The sequence below is a fragment of the Oncorhynchus tshawytscha genome, unplaced genomic scaffold (assembly GCF_018296145.1).
Source record: "Oncorhynchus tshawytscha isolate Ot180627B unplaced genomic scaffold, Otsh_v2.0 Un_contig_7588_pilon_pilon, whole genome shotgun sequence".
NCBI lineage: Eukaryota > Metazoa > Chordata > Actinopteri > Salmoniformes > Salmonidae > Oncorhynchus > Oncorhynchus tshawytscha.
The window spans coordinates 243527-269636 of record NW_024609634.1 but is presented as its reverse complement, the minus strand read 5'-3'; the positions used below and the strand labels follow the sequence as shown (position 1 = coordinate 269636).

The following is a 26110-nucleotide window of genomic DNA, read 5'->3' as shown; positions in this document are numbered from 1 at the left end:
TATATCTGTCAGTTGAAAAGCTTGGTTTCTATTGGTTCTATATCTGTCAGTTGAAAAGCCTGTTTTCTATTGGTTCTATAGCTGTCAGTTGAAAAGCCTGTTTTCTATTGGTTCTATATCTGTCAGTTGAAAAGCCTGTTTTCTATTGGTTCTATATCTGTCAGTTGAAAAGCCTGTTTTCTATTGGTTCTATGGCTGTCAGTTGAAAAGCCTGTTTTCTGGTTTCAGTCAGTTGGTTCTGTTTTCTATATAGCTGTCAGTTGAAAAGCCTGTTTTCTATTGGTTCTATATCTGTCAGTTGAAAAGCTTGTTTTCTATTGGTTCTATATCTGTCAGTTGAAAAGCTTGTTTTCTATTGGTTCTATATCAGTCAGTTGAAAAGCCTTCTGTTTTCTATTGGTTCTATATCTGTCAGTTGAAAAGCTTGTTTTCTATTGGTTCTATATCAGTCAGTTGAAAAGCTTGTTTTCTATTGGTTCTATATCTGTCAGTTGAAAAGCTTGTTTTCTATTGGTTCTATATCTGTCAGTTGAAAAGCTTGTTTTCTATTGGTTCTATATCAGTCAGTTGAAAAGCCTTCTGTTTTCTATTGGTTCTATATCTGTCAGTTGAAAAGCCTATTGGTTTATATCAGTCATTGGTTCTATATCTGTCAGTTGAAAAGCCTGTTTTCTATTGGTTCTATATCTGTCAGTTGAAAAGCCTGTTTTCTATTGGTTCTATATCTGTCAGTTGAAAAGGTTCTATATCAGTCAGTTTTCTATTGGTTCTATATCAGTCAGTTGAAAAGCATTGGTTCTATATCAGAAAAAGCCTGTTTTCTATTGGTTCTATATCTGTCAGTTGAAAAGCCTTCTGTTTTCTATTGGTTCTATATCAGTCAGTTGAAAAGCCTTTTCTATTGGTTCTATATCTGTCAGTTGAAAAGCCTGTTTTCTATTGGTTCTATATCTGTCAGTTGAAAAGCTTGTTTTCTATTGGTTCTATATCTGTCAGTTGAAAAGCTTGTTTTCTATTGGTTCTATATCAGTCAGTTGAAAAGCTTGTTTTCTATTGGTTCTATATCTGTCAGTTGAAAAGCTTGTTTTCTATTGGTTCTATATCTGTCAGTTGAAAAGCCTGTTTTCTATTGGTTCTATATCAGTCAGTTGAAAAGCCTGTTTTCTATTGGTTCTATATCAGTCAGTTGAAAAGCTTGTTTTCTATTGGTTCTATATCAGGTTGTTTTCTATTGGTTCTATATCTGTCAGTTGAAAAGCCTGTTTTCTATTGGTTCTATATCAGTCAGTTGAAAAGCCTGTTTTCTATTGGTTCTATAGCTGTCAGTTGAAAAGCCTTCTGTTTTCTATTGGTTCTATATCAGTCAGTTGAAAAGCCTGTTTTCTATTGGTTCTATATCTGTCAGTTGAAAAGCCTTCTGTTTTCTATTGGTTCTATATCTGTCAGTTGAAAAGCCTGTTTTCTATTGGTTCTATATCTGTCAGTTGAAAAGCCTGTTTTCTATTGGTTCTTTATCTGTCAGTTGAAAAGCCTTCTGTTTTCTATTGGTTCTATATCTGTCAGTTTCCAACATTTCCTGTCTTGACTATTAAAGATGTGCTTCATTGGTACCTGGCACCATAGTACATAGATATTACAGTTATTGGTTCACATTCAGAGAAACCAATATGTTCCTGATCTGTTGTCAACATTTCTTCTTTAATGTAGAAATGTGCACCTGGCTGGCTGGCACCATAATCTATACCCCTCACACTCAACTCTGGACCTGGAAGACAGTTCCACTGCGTTCTTTCATTGTTCCCCTTTAATCAGGGACTGATTTAGACCTTGGGCACCAGGTGTGTGCAATTAATAATCAGGTAGAACAGAAAACCTACAGGCCTTGGACCTCATAGGGTAAGAGTTGAGCAACCCTGATCTATACTGTACTGTTGGTTCCTGGGTAGAAAAGACGGTCTGTTCTCTAGTTGAGACGGCAACATTTCCAGATGGTTGTTGGGATTCCCCTCTGCGGTAGGGATGGAAGAACAGCATCCGGCACCATACCCATGGTCCTTTGTGTTACAGGCCCACCTGAACGGTTTTTCCCCCGCAACTGTTTTCAGCCTTTTGTGTTGTTGTAAAACGCTGAGCATTGACAGAGTGGGTTTGTGTGTACTGTTCAGAGCAAGACAAGGTTTTCATCATGGGTGTATTATTGACCTAGCACCTTTTGTTATAGAAGGAGAGAGAGACATCCATTCCTTCACTCTCTCTTAGACATCCCGTCTCACTTGTCATTTCATGCTGTCTTCTAGCCTACAGAGAGAGAGATGTAAGGAGAGAGAGACAGAGAGAGAGAGATGTAAGGAGAGAGAGACAGAGAGAGAGAGATGTAAGGAGAGAGAGGCAGAGAGAGAGATGTAAGGAGAGAGAGGCAGAGAGAGAGATGTAAGGAGAGAGAGGCAGGGAGAGAGAGATGTAAGGAGAGAGAGACAGAGAGAGATGTAAGGAGAGAGAGACAGAGAGAGAGATGTAAGGAGAGAGAGACAGAGAGAGAGATGTAAGGAGAGAGAGACAGAGAGAGAGATGTAAGGAGAGAGAGGCAGAGAGAGAGATGTAAGGAGAGAGAGGCAGAGAGAGAGATGTAAGGAGAGAGAGGCAGAGAGAGAGAGATACAGTTGATAGAGATGGAGATAAATAGAGACAGAGAGATGTACAGTTGATAGAGATGGAGATAAATAGAGAGAGAGAGAGAGAGAGAGAGACAGAGAGAGAGAGATACAGTTGATAGAGATGGAGATAAACAGAGAGAGGCAGAGAGGGTTTCATCATTGAGCACCTTTATTATACAGTAGAAGAAGGAGAGGAAAAAGACAAAAAGACATCCTAGCTTTTCTTGTCATTCTTCATCCTTCGCTTTTCACTCTTTCTTTCACGCCATCTTGCCTATCCTGTGTGTGGACAGGAAATATGTAATGTAATGGAGATGGGGAGAAAGGGAGATGGAGGAGAGTGGGAGCGAACTAGAGAAGGGGAGAAAATGAAGGAGAATAGGAGATGAGAGATAATAAGGTAGACAGAGAGGAAATGACTGGAGGGGGAAACCAAGCCCTGCTCTCCTCCTCTCTTATCCATCCTCGCTCGCTCCCTGCTTCCATTCTGTCTAGCAATGTACCGAGTCACCCCTCCTCTACTCCCTCACTACCTTGCACCACACAGATTCAACCACCCCTCCTCTCCTCCCTCCCTCTTTCCCTTCCTCCTTCCACTCTCTCTAGCACCGCAACCATTCAATACTATGCCTCCATCTCTCTCTCTCTCCCTCGCTCCCTCTCTACCTCACACCCTAGCACCACACTGATTCAATACCACCCTTGCTCCCTTCATCTCTCTCTCCTCCCTCGCACCCTCTCTCCCTCCCTACCTCGCTCCCTTGCACCGAACCAATTCTCCCCTCCTCTCTCCCTCCCTTCCTCTCTCAGTTGTTGCTTGTAGTCCTGCCAAGTGTAGCATTAGCCTTGTGGAATGGAATTGTGTGTGTGTGTGTGTGTGTGTGACCTCAGAGATAGCCTGTATAGATTTCTGGCCCATAGGCACAGATCTAGTATCAGCTTTCCCTCCCTCATATCCTATCCTCAACCCTTAGGGAGAACACTAAACTGTCCTTAAGTCAGCGTATAAAGGGTCAGCAGCATATATCTCCCTGGTCTTAGCAGGAATGCAAAACGCTGACATTTCTCAGAGAGGTTTACTGAATTTTTCCTTTTTTTTGCATTCTTTCCCTCCCTCCCTCCCTCTGGCTGATCCCTTGTTCATTCTTTCCCTCCCTCCCTCTGGCTGATCCCTTGTTCATACTTTCCCTCCCTCCCTCTGGCTGATCCCTTGTTCATACTTTCCCTCCCTCCCTCTGGCTGATCCCTTGTTCATACTTTCCCTCCCTCCCTCTGGCTGATCCCTTGTTCATACTTTTCCTCCCTCCCTCTGGCTGATCCCTTGTTCATACTTTCCCTCCCTCCCTCTGGCTGATCCCTTGTTCATACTTTTCCTCCCTCCACTGGACCACATCTCTCCATCCCTCCTCCTCTCCCGATCTCCCTTTCCTCTGCCTGATTTTCCCCTCTCATTCTCATCTCGACTCTCTCCCTCTCTCTCCTCTGTTCTGTTCATAGTTTGATAAATCAGTGGAATCCCTGAGGTTGCCCTGTACAGGCTTCTAGGCTACTTTAGATTCAGACTAGGTATTGTGTGTTACAACTGACAGATTGCCTCTCTCTCTCTCTCTCACACACTCTTTCACTCTCTCTCTCTCTCTCTCTTGCTCTCTCTCTTTCTCTCTTCTCCCTCTCCCAGCCTCCCTCTTTCAATCTATATCTCTTTCTTTCTCTCTCCCATTCTACCTCTCTCTTTCTCTCTTCTCCCTCTCCCAGCCTCCCTCTTTCAATCTATATCTCTTTCTTTCTCTCTCCCATTCTACCTCTCTCTTTCTCTCTTCTCCCTCTCCCAGCCTCCCTCTTTCAATCTATATCTCTTTCTTTCTCTCTCCCATTCTACCTCTCTCTTTCTCTCTTCTCCCTCTCCCAGCCTCCCTCTTTCAATCTATATCTCTTTCTTTCTCTCTCCCATTCTACCTCTCTCTTTCTCTTCTTCTCCTCTCTTCCCCTCTCCCAGCCTCCCTCTTTCATATCTATATCTCTTTCTTTCTCCTCTCTCCCTCCCTCTCCCAGCCTCCCTCTTTCAATCTATATCTCTTTCTTTCTCTCTCCCATTCTACCTCTCTCTCCCTCTCCCTCTCCCAGCCTCCCTCTTTCAATCTATATCTCTTTCTTTCTCTCTCCCATTCTACCTCTCTCTTTCTCTCTTCTCCCTCTCCCAGCCTCCCTCTCAATCTATATCTCTTTCTTTCTCTCTTAAGATGGATTAAATGTAAGAATAGATGTTGCTCCGTCAGCACTCCCAGCTAATCCTCTTTAAGATCTTTTTTTCTTTCTTTTCTCTCTTCTCTCTCCCAGCCTCCCTCTTTCAATCTATATCTCTTTCTTTCTTCTTCTACCTCCCAGCCTTCTTTTAAATCTATATCTCTTTCTTTCTCTTCCCATTCTACTTCTCCTCTTATCCCTCTCCCAGCCTCCCTCTTTCAATCTATATCTCTTTCTTTCTCTCTCCCATTCTACCTCTCTCTTTCTCTTTCTCCCTCTCCCAGCCTCCCTCTTTCAATCTATATCTCTTTCTTTCTCTCTCCCATTCTACCTCTCTCTTTCTCTCTTCTCCCTCTCCCAGCCTCCCTCTTTCAATCTATATCTCTTTCTTTCTCTCTCCCATTCTACCTCTCTCTTTCTCTCTTCTCCCTCTCCCAGCCTCCCTCTTTCAATCTATATCTCTTTCTTTCTCTCTCCCATTCTACCTCTCTCTTTCTCTCTTCTCCCTCTCCCAGCCTCCCTCTTTCAATCTATATCTCTTTCTTTCTCTCTCCCATTCTACCTCTCTCTTTTCTTCCCCCTTTCTTTCATTGTGTGTGGTTAAAGTGGGCTGCGAGAGACTTATTAAAACAAAACATTAAGATGGATTAAATGTAAGAATAGATGTTGCTCCGTCAGCACTGACTGCCCTGAATATGAACTGAATATGAACTGAACTGTTTTAAGATCCTATTTTTTTGGAGGATATGAAAGTTGTTGTACTTTCTGACGTTTTTAGAAAGGGACGCATTTACATTCTGGGATGTTTTTTAGGAATTTTAACGAGTTGATCAAGGTTTTGGCCACATATTTTATATAAACCAATCCAGGAAGAAATTGGATTAGATTAAATGTACAGTTCGCTGACTGGTTGATGATGTCATTGCTTTAGACTCAGGAAGATTATGGTCTGTAGAAATCCTCCAGGGGGAAGAGGGATGAGTGAATAATGAAAGGAACTCACCCTCTTCTCTCTTGCTACCTCCCCACATTCTCTCTCTCCTTTCTCCCCCTTTCTCCCTGTCCATCCCTTTCACCTTTGACTCTCTGTCTCTCCCCCTTCCATCCCTCTCTCTCCCCCCTCCTCTCCCCTTCTCTACAAGAAAAGAAAGCAACATTCTTGCCGTGCACAGTTCATGTTGATATGTTTATGGCCTGTGTGTCATCTCCCATTGGTCAATTCTCTCTCTCCCCCTCTTCCTATAGGATGAAAATGCGACGTCACAGAGTGTTCTTGCTGTGCACAGTGGGCCTGTGTGTCATCTCCTTCCTCCACTATTACAAGGTAAAATATATTGTAATATGTTTTTGCTGTGACAATACAGGTCAAATTAAGATCTTTATATTGTATATATTCAATGTATTTGAAATGAAATTGTATGTGAGGTGCCAATGTACCGACAGTCTTGCCCAAGCTGTCTATTGTTGCTCATGTAATAACAAGGATGACAGTTGAAATAAGTCGTCTGACGTTGTGTTTTCTCAATCATTTTACTGTGTGTATAGTTGGAAATAGTTGAGGCTATTCTGTATGTTTTTTAAAAACATTTGTCAAATAAAATGTATTCATTCATTCATTCACAATGGCAAAATGTAAGTTCATGGGGAGAAATAAAGTGATCATTTTATTGTTGTTAATAAAGTCATTCTATTCCATTTGTTCCAGGCCCTACACTACGTATCCCTGCTCAAGGAGCTGTCGGCCCCGTACCCCAACATCAAGTCCTTCATCATGGTGACAGGCTTCTTCTGGAGGGAGGGGGCCACACCGTTAACGTCGGCTGCCTCGTCGTCTGACTTCGCCGCCTCGCAGGAGGAAGGACCCCCGCCCGCCCTCAGGTGTGTGTGGGTCGGAGGGGTGGGGGGGAGTGTGTGTGTGTGTGTGTATTGATGTTTTTGTATGACAGACATGGGAACTGCTGATGAAGTAGGGCTTTGTAAATACTTTTGATTGATTGATGACAACATGACCTTTCTGACCAAGATGACATTTCTGTTTGTTCCTACAGGCCCTCGGACACCAAGCCCCGGATAGTAGGGGCTATTAGCCCTGGGGGTGGAGGAGGAGGTGGGGTGGAGATGAGGCTGAGGCTGAGAGAGGAACCTGCTGCGCCCCAACCATGGGGTCAACCAGAGGAGGAGCCCAGACACAGGGACACGGATCCCAACGAGGTGAGACAGTTTGGTTGAAAGGTCGGTTGTTTTACATGTCTTCACTGTGACTTTGCAGGATGGACAGTTTGGCTAATCTCTACACTGTGTTGACTATACTACCATGCGTATGAGCTACAAACTGTTGATCTTAGAAACTGTTCTCGAGTCAGTGATCATGCCTGGTCATGGAAGTGCTAGGGAGCCTGGGATATCTCCTGCCAGATGTGTTGACTACTCCCTGCTGGGATGTGTTTGAGGTTCTTAAACGAGGGTGTTGGCTAAATGTTAGCTGTGTATTAGAAACCCTCCTCAAGGCAATGATCAGGCCTGGGCCTGTATCTACAAAGCGTCTCAGAGTAGTAGTGATGATATTGGATCAGGTCCCCACCTGTCCATATAATCATATTCATTATGATATTAAAGGCTAAACTGATCCTAGATCAGCACAGAAAGAGACGCTTTCTGAATACAGGCCCTGGGCATAAAAGTGCTTCGGAACCTGTGATAAGAAAGAGTGTCTTTGGAAACGGTTCTCAAGGCCAATACCATCGGTAGTCTACCTTCAGTCAATACACCATTATCATGAGTAGTCTACCTCCAGTCAACACCCCATTATCATCAGTAGTCTACCTTCAGTCAATACACCATTATCATGAGTAGTCTACCTCCAGTCAACACCCCATTATCATCAGTAGTCTACCTCCAGTCAACACACCATTATCATCAGTAGTCTACCTCCAGTCAACACACCATTATCATCAGTAGTCTACCTCCAGTCAACACACCATTATCATCAGTAGTCTACCTCCAGTCAACACACCATTATCATCAGTAGTCTACCTCCAGTCAACACACCATTATCAGTCAACACACCATTATCATCAGTAGTCTACCTCCAGTCAACACACCATTATCATCAGTAGTCTACCTCCAGTCAACACACCATTATCATCAGTAGTCTACCTCCAGTCAACACACCATTATCATCAGTAGTCTACCTCCAGTCAACACACCATTATCATCAGTAGTCTACCTCCAGTCAACACACCATTATCATCAGTAGTCTACCTCCAGTCAACACACCATTATCATCAGTAGTCTACCTCCAGTCAACACACCATTACCATCAGTAGTCTACCTCCAGTCAACACACCATTATCATCAGTAGTCTACCTCCAGTCAACACACCATTATCATCAGTAGTCTACCTCCAGTCAACACACCATTATCATCAGTAGTCTACCTCCAGTCAACACACCATTATCATCAGTAGTCTACCTCCAGTCAACACACCATTATCATCAGTAGTCTCCAGTCAACTCCAGTAGTCTACCTCCAGTCAACACACCATTATCATCAGTAGTCTACCTCCAGTCAACACACCATTATCATCAGTAGTCTACCTCCAGTCAAGTCAACACCATTATCATCAGTCTAGTCAGTCTACCTCCAGTCAACACACCATTATCATCAGTAGTCTACCTCCATTATCATCAGTAGTCTACCTCCAGTCAACAGTCAACACACCATTATCATCAGTAGTCTACCTCCAGTCAACACACCATTATCATCAGTAGTCTATCCAGTCAACACACCATTATCATCAGTAGTCTACCTCCAGTCAACACACCATTATCATCAGTAGTCTACCTCCAGTCAACACACCATTATCATCAGTAGTCTACCTCCAGTCAACACACCATTATCATCAGTAGTCTACCTCCAGTCAACACACCATTATCATCAGTAGTCTACCTCCAGTCAACACACCATTACCATCAGTAGTCTACCTCCAGTCAACACACCATTATCATCAGTAGTCTACCTCCAGTCAACACACCATTACCATCAGTAGTCTACCTCCAGTCAACACACCATTATCATCAGTAGTCTACCTCCAGTCAACACATTACCATTATCATCAGTCAGTCTACTACTCCAGTCAACACACCATTATCATCAGTAGTCTACCTCCAGTCAACACACCATTATTCAGTAGTCTACAGTCAACACACCATTATCATCAGTAGTCTACCTCCAGTCAACTACCTCCAGTCACCACCATTATCATCAGTAGTCTACCTCCAGTCAACACACCATTATCATCAGTAGTCTACCTCCAGTCAACACACCATTATCATCAGTAGTCTACCTCCAGTCAACACACCATTATCATCAGTAGTCTACCTCCAGTCAACACACCATTACCATCAGTAGTCTACCTCCAGTCCAAACATTAAGGCTCTTTCTTTTACATGTCAGGAGCAAAGTTGAATGGAATCTGAGTCATTGCATGTCAACAAAGTAGCAGTTAACACTAAGCTCTATTCAATCCGTATTGCGTAAGTACAGCTCAGCGTTTAACACTAGAGTGCTCACAAAGCTCATCACCAAGCTAAGGACTCTGGGACTAAACACCTCCCTCTGCAACTGGATCCTAGACTTCCTGACGGGCCGCCCCCAGGGGTGGGTGCTTAGTCCCCTCCTGTACTCCTTGTTCACCCACGACTGCGTGGCCAAGCACGACTCCAACACCATTATTAAGTTTGCTGACGACACAACGGTGGCAGGCCTGATCACTGACGACGATGAGACAGCCTATAGGGAGGAGGTCAGAGACCTGACAGTGTGATGCCAGGACAACAACCTCTCCCTCAATGTGACCAAGACAAAGGAGATGATCGTGGACTACAGGAATAAGAGGGCTGAACACGCCCCCATTCACATCGACAGGGCCAAACACACCAAGAAAGTCTACAGTTGCACCACCGAGAGCATCCAGACAGGTTGCATCACCACCTGGTTTGGCAACTGCTCGGCATCTGACCATAAGGCGCTACAGAGGGTAGTGCATATGGCTCAGTACATCACTGGGGCCAAACTTCCTGCCATCCAGGACCTATTTACTAGGCAGTGTCAGAGGAAGGCCCCAAAAATTGTCAGACTCCAGCCACCCCTGTCATAGACTGTTCTCTCTGCTACCATACGGCAAGCGGTACCGGAGCGTCAAGTCTAGGTCCAAAGGGCTTTTTAACAGCATCTACCCCCAACCACAATTCATCAAATGGCCACCGGACTATTTACATTGAACCCCCCCACCCCTTTGTTTTTACACTGCTGGTACTCAGTGTTTATTATCTATACATATTCAATTTACCCCTACCTACAAATTACTTCAACTAACCTGTACCCACGCACATTGACTCAGTACCGGTACCCCCTGTATATAGCCTCGTTATTGTTAATTTATTGTGTAGCTTTTTAGTTTATTTAGTAAATCATTTTCTTAAAACTGCATTGTTGGTTAAGGGCTTTGTAAGTAAGTATTTCACAGTAAGGTCTACACCTGTCGTATTCGGTGCTTGTGACGAATTACATTTGATTTGATTAAGTTCTAGCATGATTTCCCTGTTGACGGGACGCCTATCCCTAAGAATTAAAGGCAATGTTCCCGCAATAGAGCAGACTGTATTCATGGTAAATGCTGCATATGCCGGCCCAATCGGAAATGACATTTCTATCTGTAACCCTTCAGCGATGCAGAATGTAAAGAGCCCTAATACAGTTTCTCTAGATTGATCTGTGAGGACGAGTAAAGTGCTGAACAGTCCCCTTTTTGTCTTGTCTTCCTCAGGAGCGTGAAGGTGAGGACCTCCACTTCAAGCCCTGGTACCCCAGCCACCCAGCCCACCCTGTCAGACCTTACGCCCCAGAGGAAAGGGCCTCAGCTGTGATCGATGACCAGATGGTGCCCTCCAAGGCTCCATCCCCGGACCCCTTAGAAACCCTGGGCGACATCCACACCCGCACCCACCAGCTCCAGGACGACCCCACCTCCTACTTCGTCCGCACTAAAGCCGGAGCCCTCTGCTTCCGCCAGGGGACGGAGGTCGCCACCCCCAGGGATGACGCGGCACGACCCGGGGGGCCTACTGTGACTGGTACTGGGGTAGGATCTCGAGCAGGCTCCCCTGGGCAACGTAAGCCCCTGGTGGTCCTGAACCAATCCCACCAACAACCACTCCATCCGTCGTCCTCCGGCACCTCCATGCCTCCCAAGGCCAAATCAAGAGGACGAGGAGGCAAACGACTGGTAAAATGTGTGTGTCGGCCGGGGTGGCACGGGCCCTACTGTGGGGTACCTACCATGGTCTACCACTCTAACCTGCCCACTAAGGAGAGACTGACGCCCAGAGAGAGACCCAGGAGGGTGATCAATGCCATCAACGTGAACCATGAGTTTGATCTTCTCCACGTGAGGTTCCACGAGTTGGCCCAGGCTGTGGATCTGTTCCTGGTGTGTGAGTCTAACTTCACCGCCTACGGAGAGAGACGACCACTACGGTGAGTGGACTTAGATGTATATGCGTGTCTGTCTGTCTTGCTGACTTTGTGTCTGTTTGCCTCCAACTTCACCTCCGACAGAGAGAGACGACCACTTTGACGAGTGGACTGGATGATGTGATGGCTGGCTGTCTGGCTGTCCATCTTGCTGGCTGTCCATCTGGCTGGCTTTCCATCTGGCTGGCTGGCTGGCTGTCTGTCCATCTGGCTGGCTTGCCTTCTGGGTGTCTGTGTGTCTTCTCTTCGTCTCTCTCTCCTGAAAGACTCGTTTAAGCGTATCTGTTGACACACTGTCTGTATCTGTCCCTCCCTCCAGGTTCCTGCGTCTCCTCCTGAACGGAACCTACGACTACGTGCGCCACAAAATCCTCTACGTTTTCCTAGACCACTTTCCCGACGGCGGGCGCCAGGACGGCTGGATCGCAGATGACTACCTCCGTACCTACCTGACCCGCGACGGCATGGCCAGGGTGACCGGATCACGCCCCGACGACGTCTTCGTCATCAACGATGCCGACGAGATCCCGGCCCGCGAGGGACTTCTTTTCCTCAAGTTGTTCGACGGGTGGACGGAACCGTTCGCCATCCACATGAGGAAGTCGCTCTACGGGTTCTTCTGGAAGCAGGTAGCCTAGAGGGTTAGAGATTACAGGGGCGGGCTTGTTAACAGAAGGTTGCTGGTTCGAATCCCAAACCAGGCGTGAAAATCTATCCTGTGTAAACTTGATGGGCAATCAAGTTTTTTAATCTTATCTTTTCGAACAGGATTTGAGCCGACGACTAGAGGATTATTAGTGACAGATTCTAGAAAGATAAGATCTCTATTGGATTCCACTCAAACGATATACAGTGCCTGTTAAGTGCTATGGTTGGCTATTAGGATCACTTAACCCACTAAAACTGCTTACTGGTGTGTGTATGTGTGTATATATCGGAGGGGTTGTGTGTACCGTGCATTCGGAAAGTATTCAGACTCCTTTACTTTTTCCACGCTACAGCCTTATTCTATAATGTTCCTTGTCAATCTACACACACTACCACATAATGACCAAGCAAAAACTGATTTTATTTTTCATTTTAGCAAATCTATCAAATAAAATGAACTGAAATGTGACATTTACACAAGTATTCATACCCTTTAATCAGTACTTTGCTGAAGCACCTTTGGCAGCGATTACAGTCTCGAGTCATCTTGGGTATGATGCTACAAGCTTGGCACACCTGTATTTGGGGAGATTCTCTCATTCTTCTCTACAGATCCTCTCAAGCTCTGTCAGGTTGGATGGGGAGCGTCACTGCACAGCTATTTTCAGGTCTCTCCAGAGATGTTCCATCGGGTTCAAGTCCAGACTCTGGCTGGGCCACTCATGGACATTCAGAGACTCCTTCGTTATCTTGGCTCTGTGCTTAGGGTCGTTGCCATGTTGGAAGGTGAACCTTCGTCCCAGTCTGAGGTCCTGAGCACTCTGAACCAAGGTTTCATCAAGGGTCTCTCTGTACTTTTCTCCGTTCATCTTTCTCTCTATCCTGACTAGTCTCCCAGTCCCTGCCTCTGAAAAACATCCCCACAGCATGATGCTGCCACCACTATGCTTCACCGTAGGGATGGTGCCAGGTTTCCTCCAGATGTGACGCTTGGCGTTCAGGCCAGAAAGTTCTTAACTGACTTGCCTAGTTAAATAAAGGTAAAAAAATAAAAGATCAATACATTTTAAAAAATCACGTTGTAGAAACCTCTCAAGGATGATCAATGGAAACAGGATGCACATGAGCTCAATTTCAAGTCTCATAGCAAAGGGTCTGAATACTTATGTAAATAAGGTATTTCTGTTGGGGGTTTTTTGCAAACATTTCTAAAAACCTGTTTTTGCTTTGTCATTATGGGGTTTTGTGTGTAGATTGATGAGGAACATTTTTTATATAATACATTTTAGAATAAAGCTGTAATGTAACAAAATTTGGAAAAAGTGAAGGGGTCTGAATTCTTTTCAAATGTATGTGTGTGCATGTACTGGAGGAGTTGTGTGTCTTAATTTAATTTAAATTTTTCTTTTTAAATTTGACCTTTATTTAACTAGGCAAGTCAGCTAATAACAAATTCTTATTTTCAATGACGGACTAGGAACAGTGGGTTAACTGCCTTGTTCAGAGGCAGAACGACAGATGTGTACCTTGTCAGCTCAGGGATTAGATCTTGCAACCTTTCGGTTACTAGTCCAATGCTCTAACCACTAGGCTACCTGCCGCCCCTTAATGTGAGGGGTTGGGTGTATGTATGGGTTAATGTGAGGGGTTGGGTGTGTGTTAATGTGAGAGGTTGGGTATATGGGTGTGTGTTAATGTGAGGGGTTGGGTATATGGGTGTGTGTTAATGTGAGGGGTTGGGTTGTGTGTTAATGGAGGGGTTGGGTGTGTTAATGTGAGAGGTTGGGTGTGTGTTAATGTAAGGGGTTGGGTGTGTGTTAATGTGAGGGGTTGGGTGTGTTAATGTGATAATGGGGGTGTGTGTTAATGTGAGGGGTTGGGTATGTGATGGGTGTGTGTGTAATGTGAGGGGTTGGGTGTGTGTAATGTGAGGGGGGTTTGGGTGTGTGTAATGTGAGGGGTTGGGTTGGGTGTTGGGTGTGTGTTAATGTGAGGGGGGTTGGGTGTGTATGTAAGGGGTTGTGTTGTGGGTGTATGTGAGGGGTTGGGTGTGTTAATGTGAGGGGTGTGAGGGGGTTGGAGGGGTGTGTGTTGGGTGAATGTGAGGGGTTGGGTGTGTGTAATGTGAATGTGAGTTGTGTGTGTGTGTGTTAATGTGAGGGGTTGGGTGTGTATGTGAGGGGTTGGGTGTGTTAATGTGAGGGGTTGGGTGTGTTAATGTGAGGGGGGGTTGGGTGTGTGTAATGTGAGGGGTTGTTTGGGTGTGTGTTAATGTGAGGGTTGGGTGTGAGGGTTGGGTGTGTGTATGTGAGGGGTTGGTGGTTGGGTGTGTGTATGTGAGGGGTTGGGTGTGTGTATGTGAGGGGTTGGGTGTGTGTATGTGAGGGGTTGGGTGTGTGTGTGAGGGGGGTTGGGTGTGTGTATGTGAGGGGTTGGGTGTGTGTATGTGAGGGGTTGGTGTGTGGGTGTATGTGAGGGGTTGGGTGTGGGTGAGGGGTTGGGTGTTAAGGGGTTGGGTGAGGAGGGGTTGGGTGTGTGTGAGGGGTGGGTGAGGGAGGGGTTGGGTGTGTGTAATGTGAGGGGTTGGGTGTGTGTATGTGAGGGGTTGGGTGTGTGTGTATGTGAGGGGTTGGGTGTGTTAATGTGAGGGGTGTGTGTGTATGTGAGGGGTTGGGGGTTGGGTGTGTGTATGTGAGGGGTTGGGTGTGTTAATGTTGAGGGGTTGGGTTGGGGGGTTGGGTGTGTTATGTGAGGGGTTGGGTGTGTGTATGTGAGGGGTTGGGTGTGTGTATGTGATGTGTGTGTAGGGGGGTTGGGTGTGTATGTGAGGGGTTGGGTGTGTGTATGTGGGGGGTTGGGTGTGTGTATAGGGGTTGGGTGTGTGTATGTGAGGGGTTGGGTGTGTTGGAGGGGTGGGTGTGTATGTGAGGGGTGTGAGGGGGGTTGGGTGTGTGTGAGGGTTGGGTGTGTGTATGTGAGGGGTTGGGTGAGGGGGGTTGGGTGTGTGTTGGGTGTGAGGGGGGTTGGGTGTGTGTATGTGAGGGGGTTGGGTGTGTGTATGTGAGGGGTGTGTGTTAAGGGGGTTGGGTGTGTGTATGTGATGTGGGGTTGGGTGTTGGGTGTAATGTGAGGGGGGTTGGGTGTGTGTTGTGAATGTGAGGGGTTGGGTGTGTGTAGGGGGGTTGGGTGTGTGTATGTGAGGGGTTGGGTGTGTGTATGTGAGGGGTTGGGTGTGTGTAATGGGGGGTTGGGTGTTGGGTGTGTGTTAAGGGGTGGGAGGGGGTTGGGTGTGTGTGATGTGATGGGGGGTTGGGTGTGTTAATGTGAGGGGTTGGGTGTGTGTATGTGAGGGGTTGGGTGTGTGTATGTGAGGGGTTGGGTGTGTGTGAGGGGTTGGGTGTGTGTATGTGAGGGGTTGGGTGTGTGTATGTGAGGGGTTGTGTGTGTATGTGAGGGGTTGGGTGTGTAGGGGGTTGGGTGTGTTATGGGTGAGTGAGGGGTTGGGTGTGTGTATGTGAGGGGTTGGGTGTGTGTATGTGAGGGTTGGGTGTGTGTGTATGTGAGGGGTTGGGTGTGTGTAGGGGGTTGGGTGTGTGTGGGTGTGTTATGTGAGGGTTGGGTGTGTGTATGTGAGGGTTGGGTGTGTGTATGTGAGGGGTTGGGTGTGTGTATGTGAGGGGTTGGGTGGTGTATGTGAGGGGTTGGGTGTGTGTAAGGGGTGTGTATGTGAGGGGTTGGGTGTGTGTGATGTGAGGGTTGGGGAGGGGTTGGGTGTGTGTATGTGAGGGGTTGGGTGTGTGTTGGGTGTGTGTGAGGGGTTGGGTGTGTGTTGAGGGGTTGGGTGTGTGTATGTGAGGGGTTGGGTGTGTTATGTGAGGGGTTGGGTGTGTGTATGTGAGGGGTTGGGTGTGTGTATGTGAGGGGTTGGGTGTGTGTATGTGAGGGGTTGGGTGTGTGTGAGGGGTTGGGTGTGTGTATGTGAGGGTTGGGTGTGTGGTGAGGGGTTGGGTGTGTAATGTGAGGGGTTGGGTGAGCGTATATTGGGTGAGTGTATGTGGGTTGGGTGAGCGTATGTGAGGGGTTGGGTGTATAAAAACACACATCCATATATTTATATGTACATGTTCTTATTCATTCCTTTACACTTGTGTGTATAAGGTAGTTGTTGTGAAATTGTTAGATTACTTGTTAGATATTACTGCATGGTCGGAACTAGAAGCACAAGCATTTCACTACACTCGCATTAACATCTGATAACCATGTGTATGTGACCAATAAAATTTGATTTGTTAGATTCCATCTCAATAAAGTGTCACCTTCTTGTTCTAGCTGGGGTCGTTGGAGGTCGTGTCGGGGTGCACGGTCGGAATGCTCCGAGACGTCTATGATGCCGATGGGATACGTCTCCGGCGCCGGGAATACTACACCATGCCCGGTTTCAGGAAGTACGAGAACGACACGGGTCACATCCTGGTCCAGTGGGCCGTTGGAAGCCCCTTCCACTTTGCTGGGTGGCACTGTTCTTGGTGCTTTAGCCCTGAGGGCATCTATTTTAAGCTGATCTCGGCCCAGAACGGGGACTTCCCGCGTTGGGGCGACTACGAGGACAAACGGGATCTGAATTATATCCGGGACCTGATCCGGACGGGGGGTTGGTTCGATGGATCGGTGCAGGAGTACCCCCCCTCGGACCCCAAAGAGCACATGTACGCCCCAAAGTATATGTTGGAGAATTATGAGAAGTACCTGTACCTTCTGGAGAACCCATATGTCAAACATGATAAAATGATTGAGGGGTAACGAATTTGGGAGGGGTGGAGAATTGAAGGAAGTGAATGGGTAAGGAAGGAGGGCCCCTGGGACTCACAAGGTGGGGACATGGAAACAAAATTAGCACTCTTCATGGGTGAAGGATACAGAAGGAAAGAAAGCCTTAGCACTGATGGGGAAGGATACAGAAGGAAGGAAAACACTGACGTTGGAAGGATACCTAACACAAGCTCCAAAAAGTCCTTATTTTTGGGTAAAAGGGAACATTGGAACAGCTTTGGGGGGAAATGACCACTGACTACTGACAAAATAGTCCTCCCTAGAAACTCTCTCTATATCAACCTCTGAACCTCACCTACTACTTTCCTAGTTCTGACTGACAGACAGGCCTTTATGCTGGGTTGGTACGGTGGGGGCAGAGGGACAAAACAGGCGAATCGCAAACCTGTGGAAAAAGGAAGCAAAAGATGACATTTTTGTTTCTGTTGATGTTTACTTCATCATATCGTCATAGCGACACAGACACTCCCTCATCCCGTCGCGGAATTCTCACTCACTGTTGGATACCTTCCTGTTGTGTTTTTAGTGACCCCCTGCTAACACACACACACACACACACACACACACACACACACACACGTTCTCCTCTCATCATATGTGAGTTAGATATAGTGCAGTCTACAGTGTATTGCTTTCCTATGGTTAATATTCTTGCTTGCAAATGAACTGACAAGAAAAAAAGGCTGAATCGTTGTAGAAACTCTCAGTTAACTTTACACACATGGAATGGGACTTCTGCATCTGTTGCTGCAAACCACTAACACTCTGTGTGTGTGTGTGTGTGTGGGTGTGTGTGTGTGTTTAGGTGTTAATCTGTGTGCATGCGCGCACGTGTGCACTGGGGTGTGCTATCCTGAAAGGTCAGAACACAATATGTGTGGGTGTATAACTGGGTGACAGACAGACAGACAGACAGCTCTGAATGAATGATGAAGTGATGTCGTCTTCATAGCCTTTTGTACAGCACAGCAGAAGGTGTATTGTTGTTCTATGTGGCCTATAAAGACAAAGATTTAAACAAAAAATACTGGTTGACTCTCTCTCTTCCTCTCTTTTGGTTTCTCTCCCTTGCCTTCTCCTTGCCTTCTCTACTGCATCCTTCTCTCTCCGTTTCCCTCCCCTCTGTCCCTCTCTCTTTCGGTTTCTCTCCCTTGCCTTCTCTACTGCATCCTTCTCTCTCCGTCTCCCTCCCCTCTGTCCCTCTCTCTTTCTTTCTCTCTTGCTAAGGTCTGGTAAAAAAAAGGTCACTTGATTGCTCGAGCAGAAATGTGCCGCCCACATTGCCATGGTAACGAGAGAGGGGGGAGGAAGTGGTGGAGGAGAGGGAAGAGAGAAAGGGGGCGATGAGGGAGGAGGGGGAGCTGCGTTCAAGTTAGGTCACTAGAGATAAAGGGAAGGGAATCTACAGCAACACTGTGTGTGTGTATGTTCCCTTTTCTATCCTCAGGAGAATGTAACTTAACTAAATGTACTTTACTCCCCTGGCTCGTTTATCTCCCTTCTTTCTCTCTCTGGCTCTCTCTCTCCATCTCCTGTCCTTCTCCCTCTCTTTCACTCTCCCTCTTCCTTCTCTCTCCATCTCCTTTCCTTCTCCCTCTCTTTCACTCTCCCTCCCCTCTTCCTTCTCTCTCCATCTCCTTTCCTTCTCCCTCTCTTTCACTCTCCCTCCTCTCTTTCACTCTCCCTCCCCTCTTCCTTCTCTTTCCCTCTCTCTCTCTCTTCTTCCTCTTTCTGTGTGTCTCTCTGTATCTCATTCATTCTCTCTCTTACTCCCTCTCCTGCTTCCTTCTCTCTCTCTCTCTCTTTCCCCTGCATCCTCTTATCTCTCCATCTCTCCCTACAGTCCCGATTGCATAGACAGATCATGATGCTTGATCATGCAGACTCTTGACTAGGCTGACTAGAGCCCAGCCCTAGCTCTCTCTGATGTTACCGTGGTGATGCCCTGCCTCTGCAATAGACGGAACCCTTGTGGTGGTAAACAAAACACTGAGGCATTTTGACGATGTCATATCCTAGTCCGAGACAGAGATAAAGAATGATTGATTTTAGTGAAATAGGATGTGTCTCAAATAGCATCCTATTCCCTACATAGTGCACTATGGGACCTGGTCAAAGGTAGTGCACTATATATATATATATATATATATATATATATATGTACAGTTGAAGTCGGAAGTTTACATACACTTAGGTTGGAGTCATTAAAACTTGTTTTTCAACCACTCCACAAATTTCATGTAAACAAACTATAGTTAAGGCAAGTCAGTTAGGACATGACACAAGTCATTTTTCCAACGACTGTTTACAGACAGATTATTTCACTTAGAATTCACTGCATCACAATTCCAGTGGGTCAGAAGTTTACATACACTAAGTTGACTGTACCTTTAAACAGCTTGGAACATTCCAGAAAATAAGGTCATGGCTTTAGAAGCAATTTGACATCATTTGAGTCAATTGGAGTTGTACCTGTGGATGTATTTCAAGGCCTATCTTCAATCTCAGTGCCTCTTTGCTTGACATCATGGGAAAATCTAAAGAAATCAGCCAAGACCTCAGAAAAAATAATTGTAGACCTCCACAAGTCTGGTTCATCCTTGGGAGCAATTTCCAAATGCCTGAAGGTACCACGTTCATCTGTACAAACAATAGTACGCAAGTATAAAAACCATGGGACCACGCATCCGTCATACCGCTCAGGAAGGAGACGCGTTCTGTCTCCTAGAGGTGAACATACTTTGGTGCGAAAAGTACAAACCAATCCCAGAACAACAGCAAAAGGACCTTGTGTAGATGCTGGAGGAAACAGGTACAGGTATCTATATCCACAGTAAAACGAGTCCTATATCGACATAACCCGAAAGGCCGCTTAGCAAGAAAGAAGCCACTGCTCCAAAACCGCCATAAAAAAGACAGACCACGGTTTGCAACTGCACATGGGGACAAAGATTGTACTTTTTGGAGAAATGTCCTCTGGTCTGATGAAACAAAAATAGAACTGTTTGGCCATAATGACCATCGTCATGTTTGGAGAACACCGTCCCAACCGTGAAGCACTGGGGTGGCAGATGGCATCATGAGGAAGGAAAATGATGTGGCTATATTGAAGCAACATCTCAAAACATCAGTCAGGAAGTTAAAGCTTGGACACAAATGGGTCTTGTCCAGATGGGCCAGCAGCATACCACCCTGCATACCACTGCTGGTTTGTTTCTGAAGCTAAGCAGAGTTGGTCCTGGTCAGTTCCTGGATGGGAGACCAGATGCTGCTGGAAGTGGTGTTGGGCCAGTAGGAGGCACTCTTTCCTCTAGTCTAAAAAAATATCCCAATGCCCCAGGGCAGTGATTGGGGACATTGCCCTGTGTAGGGTGCCGTCTTTCAGATGGGACGTTAAATGGGTGTCCTGACTCTCAGGTCATTAAAGATCCCATGGCACTTATTGTAAGAGTAGGGGTGTTAACCACGGTGTCCTGGCTAAATTCCCAATCTGGGCCTCAAACCATCACGGTCACCTAATAATCCCCAGGTTACAATTGGCTCATTCATCCCCTTTCCCTTCCCTGTAACTATTCCCCAGGTTGTTGCTGCAAAAAGAATTCACCCAACTTATTGTAGGAAGCTTGTGGAAGGCTACCCGAAACGTTTGACCCAAGTTAAACAATTTAAAGGCAATGCTACCAAATACTAATTGAGTGTATGTAAACTTCTGAACCACTGGGAATGTTATGAAAGAAATAAAAGCTGAAATAAATCATTCTCTCTACTATTATTCTGACATTTAACATTTTTAAAAAAAAGTAGTGATCCTAACTGACCTAAGGCAGGGAATTTTAACTAGGATTTAAATGTCAGGAATTGTGAAAAACTGAGTTGAAATGTATTTGGCTAAGGTGTATGTAAACTTCAGACTTCAACTGTATGGAATAGGATTATTATTATTTTGTATCTTTATTTAACTAGGAAAGTCAGTTAAGAACAAATTCTTATGTACAATGACGGCCTACACCGGCCTCCCAAAACCAGGACGACGCTGCACCACCCTATGGGACTCCCGATCACGTCCGGGTGTGATACAGCCCGGGATCACACCAGGGTCTGCAGTGATGCCTCTAGCACTGAGATGCAGTGCCTTAGACTGCTGTGCGAGACCCCACCCCCCCATTTGGAACGCAGACATACATTCCGTGAAATAAACTGTGTGTTTGGTTACAACCTCAGATTCAAACAAATAAATTAACAAAGATAATACAATATCTACTGTACAGGGAATAGAACGACATTGATTTTAACCCTGAATCTGGATCCTGTCGGTTTTCCATATCTCCCAAATTCTCTTAGGTCATCAAGGGGAAGTAGAATGAGAATGGCCATTTTACTGCAGGCTCTGTTCCAATCTGGCCCTCGTACCGTCATGGTCACCTAATCATCCCCAGCTTCCAATTGGCTCATTTCTCCCCTCTCCTATCCCCTGTAACTATTCCCCAGGTCGTTTCTGTAAATTAGAAATTGTTTACAGTCAACTTGACTATAAATAAATCAAGAATAAAGAGATAGCCTGGACATAACAGCCCAGCTGTGACCAAACTAACACACCTCCTCTACCGAACTGGTCTGGTGTAGTGTGGGATGATAACACCACCTCTATCTAACTGGTCTGGTGTAGTGTGGGATGATAACACCACCTCTACCGAACTGGTCTGGTGTAGTGTGGGATGATAGCACCACCTCTACCTAACTGGTCTGGTGTGGGATGATAGCACCACCTCTACCTAACTGGTCTAGTGTAGTGTGGGATGATAACACCACCTCTACCTAACTGGTCTAGTGTAGCGTGGGATGATAACACCACCTCTACCGAACTGGTCTGGTGTAGTGTGGGATGATAACACCACCTCTACCGAACTGGTCTGGTGTAGTGTGGGATGATAACACCACCTCTACCGAACTGGTCTGGTGTAGTGTGGGATGATAACACCACCTCTATCTAACTGGTTTGTTGTGGGATGATAGCACCACCTCTATCGAGCTGGTCTGTTGTGGGATGATAACACCTCCTCTAAATAACTGGTCTGGTGTGGGATGATAACACCACCTCTACCGAACTGGTTTGGTGTAGTGTGGGATGATAACACCACCTCTATCTAACTTGTCTAGTGTAGTGTAGGAGGATAACACCACCTCTATCTAACTGGTCTAGTGTAGTGTAGGATGATAACACCACCTCTATCTAACTGGTCTAGTGTAGTGTGGGATGATAACACCACCTCTATCTGACTGGTCTAGTGTAGTGTAGGATGATAACACCACCTCTATCTAACTAGTCTAGTGTAGTGTGGGATGATAACACCACCTCTATCTAACTGGTCAAGTGGGGGATGATAACACCACCTCTACCTAACTGGTCTAGTGTGATGTGGGATGATAACACCACCTCTATCTGACTGGTCTAGTGTGGGATGATAACACCACCTCTATCTAACTGGTCAAGTGGGGGATGATAACACCACCTCTATCTAACTGGTCTAGTGTGGGATGATAACACCACCTCTACCTAACGGGTCTAGTGTGGGATGATAACACCACCTCTATCTGACTGGTCTAGTGTGGGATGATAACACCACCTCTATCTGACTGGTCTAGTGTGGGCTGATAACACCACCTCTACCTAACTGGTCAAGTGGGGGATGAGAACACCACCTCTACCTAACTGGTCTAGTGTGATGTGGGATGATAACACCACCTCTACCTAACTGGTCTAGTGTGGGATGATAACACCACCTCTAACTGGTGTAGTGTGGGATGATAACACCACCTCTATCTAACTGGTCTAGTGTAGTGTGGGATGATAACACCACCTCTATCTAACTGGTCTAGTGTAGTGTGGGATGATAACACCACCTCTATCTAACTGGTCTAGTGTAGTGTGGGATGATAACACCACCTCTATCTAACTGGTCTAGTGTAGTGTGGGATGATAACACCACCTCTATCTAACTGGTCTAGTGTAGTGTGGGATGATAACACCACCTCTATCTAACTGGTCTAGTGTGATGTGGGATGATAGCACCACCTCTATCTAACTGGTCTAGTGGGGGATGATAACACCACCTCTACCTAACTGGTCTAGTGGAGTTTGGGATGATAACACCACCTCTATCTAACTGGTCTAGTGTAGTGTGGGATGATAATACCACCTCTACCAAACTGGTCTAGTGTAGTGTAGGATGATATCACCACCTCTACCTAACTGGTCTAGTGTGGGATGATAACACCACCTCTATCTAACTGGTCTAGTGTAGTGTGGGATGATAACACCACCTCTACCTAACTGGTCTAGTGGGGGATGATAACACCACCTCTGTCTAACTGGTCTAGTGTGGGATGATAACACCACCTCTATCTAACTGGTCTAGTGTGGGATGATAACACCACCTCTATCTAACTAGTCTAGTGTAGTGTGGGATGATAACACCACCTCTACCTAACTGGTCTAGTGTGGGATGATAACACCACCTCTATCTAACTGGTCTAGTAGGCGATGATAACACCACCGCTATCTACCTGGTCTAGTGGGGGATGATAACACCACCTCTATCTAACTGGTCTAGTGTAGTGTGGGATGATAACACCACCTCTATCTAACTGGTCTAGTGTAGTGTGGGATGATAACACCTCTATCTAACTGGTCTAGTGTAGTGTGGGATGATAACACCACCTCTATCTAACTGGTCTAGTGTAGTGTGGGATGATAACACCTCTATCTAACTGGTCTAGTGTAGTGTGTTTAGCCACTAGTGCAGAAGGAAAGTGTGACTCTATATATTAATTCTCTTTTCACTCTGTTCGTTGTTGAATCATTACATAGAATGATTTATGCAACTTGATCTGGGACTTCCAGGTGGGGGTGTTGTGTGTTTAGTCCCCGTCCGTCGTGATACACTTGGGTTCGCTCAGCCCTCAGGCTCCCTGTCTGGGGCTGGTTCTGCACATCTGGTTTCAAGTGTGTGTGTGTGTGTGTGTTTGTGTCTGTGCGAGCGTGTACATGTGTGTGAATGAGTCATTGCCAGATAAGGTGTCGGTCTGGACTATGTTACTTCATAGGAATTTTATTATACCCTGTATCGTCATGTTGAAGGTTGTCCTCAGAAATCCAGAAATTCAAATCTCTGGGTTTTCTGAGATAGCATTCTGCCGGAGTCTGCCCATGTCAACAGTAGTGCACTGTTTAGGTCAGAGGGTGCTATTTGGGATACACATCTAGTCAGGTGGGAGTCAGATGACGGAGAGAATGAGGGAGGAATGGAGGGGGGGATGGAAGGAGGAATGGAGGGGGAGAGGTTTGGGCTACAGGGGGTCAGTCATAATGGTTCTTTATTTCTTTCTTCCTTCCCTCTCTTTCCAAAAAGTCATAGTCTTTTTTTGTTTCAGCTTCATGCGGAATGTCCCCTCTCTCTCCCTCCCCCCTCCTTCCCGCCCTCTCTCTCTCTCCTTCCCACCCTTACACTCTCTCCCTCTCCCCCAATCCCCCCTTCCTCCCTCTCCCTCTCTCCTGTCCCTGGTTCTTGTCATAGTGATGGTGTGGTCTCTGTGGTGGCAGCCATTGTTGCTGTTTGTACAAAGGTGAAAATCCATCCGATTACTCCTCTGTTGTCTTATGTAAACAGAGGAGAGAGCAGGAGAGAGAAAGAGAGAATATTTGGGCTCTGAGGAGAGAGAGGCGTGCGACCATGCAGTTAAATCTAAGGTATGAGTCCAAGAGTGTGTTTGCTTGTGTGTGCGTGCGTGAGTACGTGTGCTTCATATGATGCATTGGAAAATGGCTATAGTATCATACTATGGTCCCTACGTCTAAGCCTGCGTCATCAACGGTACGTGTGTACTACGCTGCTAGGCTATAACCTTCAGCCCAAATGGCACCCTATTCCCTATTTAGGGCACTTCTTTTCACCAGGGCCCGTAGGGAATAGGATAGGATGCAGACATAAAAACATGGCCTACCTAGCTACCTTATCTTATTCAAACATTGACCTGAGCCTAATATTGTTCATGTATTTTCCACCATTTAATGGACTAGTGGTTTAAACAGCAGATTAGTGCATCAGGCATATTGTCCTCACCTCAAATGGCACCCTATTCCCTACGCCGTGTACTACTTTTGACCAGAGCCCTACTCGCCCTGGTCATAAATAATGCACTGTATAGAGAAAAGCAGGCCGTTTGGGACTCAGAGATCATATCTGGTTTGGGATGACTGGAGATGTAATGGGTGCCTATCCTTCAATGAAATATATGATTTCATATCTCTCCGATGACAGAGTTTGAGTAATGGCCCAAAAGCTTTGAGGAATATCAGCCGTGTGTCTGTCTGCTTCCCAAGTAGCACCCTAGTCCCCTGTATACCCTGGTCAGAAGTAGTGCCCTTTGAAGGGAATAGGGTGTCATTTGGAACACTCATGCTGTCTCTGGAGCTCATATTCATATCACAGACGGTTTATATCAGGACAGACTGTTGGCTTGAAGGAGGAGAGGAAGAGAAGGAAGGAGAGGGAGAGAGAGAGAGAGAGGGAAGGGTAGAACCAGGAGGCCATATGCTGTGTCACCACAGATCAAAGAGTGTCGACATTGGAGAATCAGAGCGGCAGATGGACTCTCAGTCACACACACACACATAAAAACACATGCACGCATACACACACACACACACACACACACCACCTGGCCGTTGATCACATGAGCTGGAGTATAGTGTGTGTGTGTGTGTGTGTGTGTGTGTGTGTGTGTGTGTGTGTGTGTGTGTGTGTGTGTGTGTGTGTGTGTGTGTGTGTGTGTGTGTGTGTGTGTGTGTGTGTGTGTGTGTGTGTGTGTGTGTGTGTTTAACCCTATAACCTTAATTCCACCTGTGCTTGGATGCTCACTCACCCAACCGTCCCTTAGACACAGAGTCCTTAGTGCCAGAGCTGCTGGACTGAGACAGAGAGAGACAAAGATTGAGGGAGGAATGGAGAGAGAGATCGAAGGAGAGAGAAGGGGTGGAGGAGAGAGGAGGAGAAAGAGGAGGAGAGAGAGAGGGGGGGAGGAGAGGAGAAAGAGGAGAGAAGAAGGGGGTGGAGAGAGAGAGAAAGAGGAGGAGAGGGGGGGGTGGAGAGAGAGAAAGAGAGGAGAGAGGAGGAGAGAGAGAAAGGGGGAGGAGAGAGAGG

General features: G+C 46.2%; 1 protein-coding gene across 1 annotated transcript; it reads left to right on the top strand.

Annotated features, from left to right (window-relative positions):
- Positions 1 to 1873: 1873 nt before the first annotated feature.
- mgat3b (beta-1,4-mannosyl-glycoprotein 4-beta-N-acetylglucosaminyltransferase b) lies at positions 1874 to 17564 on the top strand. Its single transcript, XM_042316524.1, has 7 exons — positions 1874 to 1896; positions 6144 to 6222; positions 6604 to 6776; positions 6947 to 7109; positions 10726 to 11435; positions 11752 to 12061; positions 16410 to 17564. Exons 2-7 carry the CDS (start codon positions 6145 to 6147, stop codon positions 16878 to 16880), a joined length of 1905 nt encoding a protein of 634 aa, XP_042172458.1. The 5' UTR covers positions 1874 to 1896; position 6144; the 3' UTR covers positions 16881 to 17564.
- Positions 17565 to 26110: the final 8546 nt, after the last annotated feature.

Bases quoted from the DNA above. Each gene is read 5' to 3' on its own strand.
- mgat3b (XM_042316524.1), top strand. From the start codon at position 6,145: ATGAAAATGCGACGTCACAGAGTGTTCTTGCTGTGCACAGTGGGCCTG. The intron at 6,223-6,603 runs GTAAAATATATT...CATTTGTTCCAG, and splicing joins CCTTCCTCCACTATTACAAG to GCCCTACACTACGTATCCCT. The intron at 12,062-16,409 runs GTAGCCTAGAGG...TTCTTGTTCTAG, and splicing joins ACGGGTTCTTCTGGAAGCAG to CTGGGGTCGTTGGAGGTCGT.